This window comes from Lactuca saligna, chromosome 6 (genome assembly GCF_052625555.1).
Source record: "Lactuca saligna cultivar CGN05327 chromosome 6, ASM5262555v1, whole genome shotgun sequence".
Taxonomy (NCBI): Eukaryota; Viridiplantae; Streptophyta; class Magnoliopsida; order Asterales; family Asteraceae; genus Lactuca; species Lactuca saligna.
Genome location: NC_136422.1, coordinates 37,559,314 through 37,567,773, shown reverse-complemented (window position 1 = coordinate 37,567,773; position 8,460 = coordinate 37,559,314). Strand labels below are relative to the sequence as shown.

General features: G+C 31.1%; 1 protein-coding gene across 1 annotated transcript; it reads right to left on the bottom strand.

The window, feature by feature from the left end:
* Nucleotides 1-686: 686 nt before the first annotated feature.
* On the bottom strand, nucleotides 687-1,617 carry LOC145001526 (transcription repressor OFP12-like). Its single transcript, XM_078960899.1, has one exon. It carries the CDS (start codon nucleotides 1,586-1,588, stop codon nucleotides 1,022-1,024), a length of 567 nt encoding a protein of 188 aa, XP_078817025.1. The 5' UTR covers nucleotides 1,589-1,617; the 3' UTR covers nucleotides 687-1,021.
* Nucleotides 1,618-8,460: the final 6,843 nt, after the last annotated feature.

Genomic DNA, 8,460 nt, shown 5'->3' with positions numbered 1-8,460 from the left:
TCATTTGTAGATAACGTGCTTCATTTTATTTGTAAAAAACTTCAAGAATATCATAGTTATCCAATTTAAACAAAGATGTCTTTTAAGTAACTTTATTTTAACAATTTATATAAAGTTGTTCATATTGATAAAGTGATTAATTGGCCAAAGCCAAAGCAAATAAAAGGCTAAGATGGATGTAAAGTAATTAATTGGCCAAAGCAAATAGTTTTCTAATACGAGTAGGGTCGATTGTTATACACTTTTTCATGTGTTCAAATTTCATAAATAAAATTAAAAAGAAAAAAACTATTTCTTCAAAAGTAAAGAATATGATTTATCAGCTAAAATGATATAAACATTTACATATATTGTATACGAATTTAGATCAATTACATTCTTAACCAAGTTTTTTAATATTTAATAATTTGACCCATAAAAATACTACATAACAAAAACATGTAAAGTAAAAGAATCAATGTCATTACCTTTTAAATTCTCTTTACTTTTTTAATTTACTAAACTAAAAGAAGCTTTTTAAGACAGTAATATTATTAAAGTTAAATAAATACCACACTTTATGCAACAAGTTTAAAATTAATAACCAAAATACATACCAAAAGGCTTACACGGTAATAGGAGTTCACAGAAAGTCGGGTATTCTTACCCAAAGGTTAAAGAATTCAAGGCACACTCAACACAAAAGGTGTAGAAAATAACCATAATAAATGGCTTAAATCATCATTTTCATTTTAAGATAATAAAACAAACTAAAACATTACATTATAAATGATGTTAGTAGCACTTGAAAATAAAGTCTACAACTTCAACTATATCTAAAACTAAAACTACTTGACTTAAAAACAGAAAGCACACATAAAGTAGACATTTTTAAAGTGCTAATAACATCACATACTTAGACGATATTTTGATTTTGTGTCACATAATATAACAAAATCAAAACTTAAAGTAGATAGATAGATAGATATTAGTGGCATATAATCAAGACTTGGTTGAAGTCACGTGCAAAGAGTTGATGGATTCACATGTACATGGATCGTTCCCCATGCATGAGCTTCGAAGCCAAAACATTGTTCCAGATTTCAGTGAAAGCTCTGATGATGATTCCATGGTAATATGGTGAATTAAGCTGCAAGAAACAGTTGAGAAGCTCCCTCAGATCTTCTCTCCCGTATATCTCTTTCTCCATTATCATCTGCAGCATTGAATCCCTGAAATCGACATACGGGTCGTCGGAATCTTTCTCCACCGCCAGACTGTTGCCGCCGATCTTCCCAAACCCTTGAACCGCTCTCAAGCTAACTTCAGACTCGTCCAGCGTCGACTCTGAGGTGTTGGGTGAGAATGAGGTGGCGGTTGGCGTGGTGGTGGTGGTTGTTGGGGTGGTGTTCCATGAGGTGGAGGTGGAGGAGTGGTGGTGGTGGTGGTGACGGCGGTGGTTGTCGGGGTAGTAGTGGGTGTGGTTTCGTTTGTATTTGTTGGGTTTTGGGTTGAAGATTTTGGAGAGGTTGAATCTCCGGCAGCCGCCGCCGCAGCCGACGCTGACGGCGGTGGTGTTGAGTAAGAGCTTTTTGTTTATTGTAGGCATAGTGGGGTGAAGAAGAGGGAAGCAGAAGAAGAAGTTGACTCATGTGATGAAAGTTTTTGTTTCTCTCTATAAATTCTGTTTTCTTACCAACAAGTACATACTAACGTCACAGTACCTTAATTTGATTTTTCGTCACAGTCCAATCACAGAGTTTGACAGATTATAGTCATTCCCTCCAAAAAAAAAAATATATATACATTTTTCTAAAAAAAAATCGATTCAGTAAGTTCAATCATAATAAATAATAGGTTAATAGATATAAAATTCATTATATTTTAATTTTGAGTTATAAAAGCCATCTATTTATGAAATAAATTTTTTATTGCGATTACTTGACCTTGTATTTATCTATTTATGAAATAAACGGACAAATAATAACCTGTTAAACGGACAAATAAAAAAATTATTTAAAAAAACATAGGATGTTTAATAGAGTACATATAATGAAAAATCATGTTAGCTTTTAACATTTATAAAACAGAAAAATATGAAGTAACCGTAGTAAAATTTGAGTTTAAAAAATAAATAGTGTTTATTGTAGTAAATATAGTAATTACTCCGAATTTAAAAAGAGTTAAAAGATGCTTTTATTTATGTTTTCGGAAATAATTCATATATATATTTAAAAAGTATTTGAATTTATGTTATGTGTATGTAAAGTTTATTGCTTTTCACAAAATACAAAGACTACATTATCGGTAAGTAAGAGACTTTGATCTTTGAAGAATCAATTACTTTTTTTATGTAAATAAATAGGTAACGTAAGTGCAAGAAATACTTGGATTTCCTGAAAATAATGGTATTTATATTTATATTCTAGTTAATAGATTTCAGCATAATCTAACTGACCAACAACCTAAAAAACTTTATTTTTTTGGATTAAGTCATAAACAACAAATATGTTTCAGATTTCTAATTGTATTTTAAGTAATCATTGATTATTTAAAACATACACGACTATATCAAATAGATGAAGGTCAATGTCAATTGTCAAGTGATCTACAAATTTGGTCATCTTTTACTAAGTTTTTTATTTTATTTTCTTAAATTTTGTTAGCAGATTTTTTTTTTTTTTTTTGAAAATCCGATTAAGTGTATAGGGTCTTAAGTGTTTTATTTATCATCACATGTACTCTAACTAGATAAAATCGTTTATAATAAAGATTAAAATAATATTTTGTTTTCTTATGTTCTATTTTCACCAAATGTTATAAAAAGAGTCTGTCCAGTTCTCTTCAATCTAATAGTTTTATCCAATCCAGTTTCACATACCAAACACTATCTAAATAAACACTCACTATTAAGCAAATCCAAATAAAAAAGTCCCTTGTTTTGTAAACTAATAAACCTAGAAGAAAGTAAAGTAAATTTCAATGGATAGATAACCTGAAGATGTGAACACTTTTTCTAACTTGAAAACTGTAACACCCCCTGCCTCTTTAATTATGTTGTACTTCTTAACCTTTCTCTTTTATTTTTTTTAATATATATATATATATATATATATATATATATATATATATATATATATATATATATATATATATATATTCCATACTTAAAAAAAGAGTTAATTTTAAACTTATTTTGTAAACAAATAAAATCCATAGTTCAATTAGGGAATGTACTAAATAATGGTTTCCGAACCAGTGCATCGACTAGTCCCCACTGCAAACATAAGAAAGTTATAATTAATCTCCTAAAATCACTTTAGTCGAATTTAAATACTTTCGTGATTTGAATATGAGTTAGTGTTGTTCACAATATTTTTATATGTTCTATTAGAATCACCACAATCTAAATGATTTTATCGATTCGTAGTTCATCAAGTTGCATTTATGAAAATGTAGTAAAATACTTGTAATCGAATTTGTTTTATTATTAAAAAAACTTGAAATTTATTAATTTAATGGAAACCCAAGGAATAGAGCACAAAATATCACAGATCCTGCCAAAATAAAATAAAATAATGATAATAAGGTATAAATGGAAGAGTTTGGAAGCTGGCATATGACAGCAGATCATTTATCTTTGGGATTAATTAAAACAATTAAGTATCTATTTTTGTATTAATTGTAATTGCATCTCCACAAGTAAAAAATAGAAAGAACCCATATAAACCGGCTGATTTAACTCCAATGGATCGCAGATCCCACTGGATAACATCAATTTCATACACTCCATTTCTTTTTTCACTTTAAATAAAAGAGCCGTTTATGGGTTTTCTTAGGAGTAAACTACAATATAGTCCCTATACTTATGCGAAAGTTATGGATTGGGTCCTGTAAGATTTGGTTTTTTGATTTCGTCTATACGGTTTCAGTTTGGTTTGAATTAAGTGCTTATCGTTGACAAAGTTTAATTTCTTCCGTTAAATAGAAATTTACTATTTCACTCTTAACGTTTTAGTCTTTAATCAATTGTTATATTATTATTGCGGGTATTGGTGTTAATTTTAGACACGGTACGGACCCGACAAGAAAATAAATATGTTTGAGTTAAGGATTTCAATCCGTTTAATTAAATGGTTTGATACCACACGACACACAAATAAATGGATAAGGTTAGAGTCCAAACTTTCGACACGAAAATATTTAGTTTATTTGTATGCAACTTTTTTTTTTAAATCTTTTAGGTAATTTGTGTTGGTGATTTTAATGTCACCTGATATTTTGAAACTGACATATGAACTAAGTAAATTATTATTTGCACTCTATATTATATGTTTGTGAATGTAGAGTGCATGCATATATAAAATAAAATTATAAATATAGAGTGCATGCATATATAAGATATAAATTATTAGCCAGTACGATAGAAAAACGGTGGGTTAAGGGGGTCGCACCCCCTTGCAGGGTTCTAGTGGCAAATCCCCTAGCGGGGTCCAAATGACAGAGCCCCAAAAGGTCTTTGGAAATTTGAATTAGTTATATTATGGAAAAACCAAATTCTAATAGATGACTATGGTAAAATTGATAAATCTTATCAAATTTGGTAACCTTAACTATACCATTGATTTCGTGATTTCCCTAACAATTATAGAAGATTACCCTAATTTATCATGTATTTATACGGCTCCTCTTTTGAGCCGTAGATAACCTTTCTTCAGCTATCATTCTACTATACAAATTCTGGACCCTCTGGCGATTTGGTTTGTGTTTCTGTGCCTAGATACACAAGTCTCATTTTCGATTATCCTAGACTAAATTTCCTGTAACCCAGTCATAGGGTGGAAATATTAGTTTGAAAAGTGAACTTATACGATCCAAGAGAAATATGGTTCTTCACCATCACACTACTCATATATCCTCTAACAAATTGGGCATGCCCAATATATATATATATATATATATATATATATATATATATATATATATATATATATATATATAGGGAAAAGTGAATATACCCTTAAGGGTATATAAGTTTAGGTACCCAAACACACCATAATACGTCGTTTTGTTTGATATATTCATTATAATGTTATTAAACTTCAACCCTAACTTGATTTACTTTCAAGGTTTTCAAAATTTCACTATTACCTTCTTCTTACATCAAATCTTTTTGCTGACCACCTACTAGGCTATATATATTGTAGTTGAAAATAAAAATTATATAAGAGAAAGATAAATATGTAATTTATAAAAATCATGGAAGTAAATCAAGTTAGAAGTTAAATTATAAGATTAGTGGACAATTAAAATGTATTATATGACACAAAACAACGTTTTATGGTGAATTTGGGTAGCTAAGCTTATATACCCTTAAGGTATATTCACTTTTCCTATATATATATATATATATATATATATATATATATATATATATATATATATATATATAAATTATGTTGAGTCGGTTTGTAGTGTGCAAGCCACTATATTGGCTATATTGGTTGCTTAAGTCAATACATATTTTTCGTTTTTCACTTTTTCATTAATATCTTATACTCCAAAATTTCACTGCTCTCTTCCTTTCGATATGACTTCCATCCTCTAAATTTATTGTGAATTTCACCCATCCACCTCCCACACTAATACTCCTTCTTGTCTTTTACCTTTTCTTTTATCACTTCTTAATTTCCCACTATTTCAATATATTTGGTGTTTCAATCTAGCACGAAACAAGATATGTATAATGTCTAAACCCTAAACGTGTCAACTCGACACTAAAATAAACATGTTGACACGACACGATAATTAAATGTGTTGAATGTGTTATCATCAAGCTATCTCAACACATTTAATTTTCAACTCAACATAAAAATGAGTCAACATGCGTTTCACCTTTAAATGTCGAGGTTCGCTCCATCCCTACATTTCCTTCACGATCCTTCCCATTCCTTATCAAGTTCTAACGACTACCAACATCCACTTCCAGTGATGTCTTTAACTTTTTAGATCAAATCCTCACACCCCTCTAAAACCTGTACTCTTAGGATTTGTTTATAATCGTTCTTGGTCTTGATTTATCTAAAATCGATACCAATTTTGTACCATATGGTTCGCTTTGATCTTCACTCCTAGAAATTCCCCTTGGTATCCTTCAGCTCGATCACTCCTCATTGGATACAATGAAAATAGACAATCTAAAACCATTTTTACTTTAAAATTTTTAAACTTTCAAAGTTTAAAAAGTTTATGCGGATAACAAACGGTCTAAAAAGAAATATTCCAAGAGTTTACTTGTTTTAAAATGCTAGGTGTCATTAGGTATCATAAACACGGTTTAAGTTTCCCACAAGTCAAGTCTTCTAAAATGTCTCACACCTCTAATCCCTCAAGTTATTCAATATTAGAACACATAAGTTAGGCAATGGCTTTGCCTAGTGAGTTACCCGAGGTTGATTCATTCAGAGTAAGCGATGGTAATCCAACATATTCGAATCAAACCTCCAAAAATAGTTTTGATAACCCAAATCAAATTAAAGGGTTTTACATTCCCAAAGGATTGACTTCAAACAAAATTATTTCGAAAAAGGACACATAAGTCCTATGGTTTACATAAAAGGGTAAACCAATGTTATAACATAAAATAAGATGCAACTTATGCAACTATTCCTACCATTTAGTTAATCTCATAAGTCCAACTCACCATCAATGGTCGGATATGTAGAGCTTCTGATGGATGAAGCTGCTAACTTTAACAATAATATCCACAAAATAGTCTCGATGGTCGGACATGTAGAGCTCATGTTGGACGAAACTGTCAACTTTGGCGCTAATATCCACAAAATAGGCATTAAGGGCCACCAACCTAAGCCATACATAGGGTATTGAGCCTTTACTTATGTATGTTAGGATTATCTAGAGATTTACTCAACAAACAAAAACCAAACATATAAAGGGATATGTGGGTACCTAATACCTAACAACCACAACCTATCATAGCATGATATGCACAATATAATGCTTAAAACATTTCCAAAGATATAAGCCTTTTGCTTTTATAATCAAACTGTAACTTCCTATTTCAAGAAGTTTCTTATTTCGGGATTGCGGACAATAAATGGATCAAGTAAAGGTCTTGGGCTTCAAGGGAATGGGGTTCAGACGTTATCGAATTTTGATAATATTGGTTATGTGATATAAGTGTAACGTCCCAATTTTCAACCAAAGTGTTCATTTATATTTATTAAAATATTCAATTACATCAGAGTATAATGCAGAAACAAGATTACGAATGTGCATGTGTACAGCCGAGCATTGCCCTTATTACGAATCATTTGGAGTTCCTGAAAAACATTTATATTCAATTAGGTTAGCACGAAGCTTAATGAGTTCCCTAAGATATCATATCCCATAATACATATGCATCGCATACATATAATGGCCTTCAGCATAAAACTAATCGGCCCTTAGCCTTTAGCGCGAAGCTAGTCCGCCCATTTTGCCTTGAGTATATAGTTAGTATGCACTTTGTCCTTTAGCATAATGCTACTCCGCCCGAGTCTATTGGCCTTCAGCACGAGGCTGTTCCGCCCTCAACTCCCCACATAATATATCCACACACATATATAACAGACAAATAGTTCAACATGACAAGAAACTAACTAACCTAGTTTACTTGCCTAATTTTGCATACTATAATGCAACTATATCCTAACATATAAAGGATACATATTGAAGTATACAATATAGTGAGTATTGTTGGATTAGTGTCTAATCCCGTAACCATATTAGGTAAGTACTTGACCCGGTTGTGTATGGTCCTTTTGGGTTGCCTTCACCAAAGCAACTCGATTGGAGAAATAATAGAGAAAGAGGTTATTATGATTTATTAATATATTATAAGAATAATATATTAAAAGTGAAATCATATTTGTTTAATTAATATTGGTCAATAACTAATTAAGAATTAATTTTGTGATCAAATGTAATTAATTAAACTAGAGGGGCTGAATTGTAATGTTGTGATAGTTGCAAATTAGGGCATTGGTTTCCCAAGGAAGTGGTGGATGAATTCAAGGTGATAAGGCCTTAGAATTTGTCCATGATAAGCATTCAAAGCTTATCTTATGGGTTGCTTGGTGGGCAAGTAACCAGATAAGCATAAGGACTGAAACCCTAATCTCTACCCTATATAAAGACCCCTTGGCTAAGGGAAATTGGCCACTTGATCCCTAGAAGACCTAGAGCTGATTTTTTCCTCTCCCTCTCTCTCTCTCTCTTGCCTCTCCATTTGCTTGTGGTGTTTGTGATCCATTAGAGGTACTACACTTGTGGTACTTACTTTCCAAGACAAAAAGATTGAAGATTTGTGTTGTTATTACAATATAACAACAAGAGGTATGCAATCCCTTCTACTACATAGATTTTGAAATACCTAGGTGCATGATAGGGTTCTTCTTGTGTTCATAAAGTTGTGTATCT

Excerpts from the sequence above, each read along its gene's own strand:
- LOC145001526 (XM_078960899.1), bottom strand. The coding sequence starts at position 1,588 with ATGCCTACAATAAACAAAAAGCTCTTACTCAACACCACCGCCGTCAGC.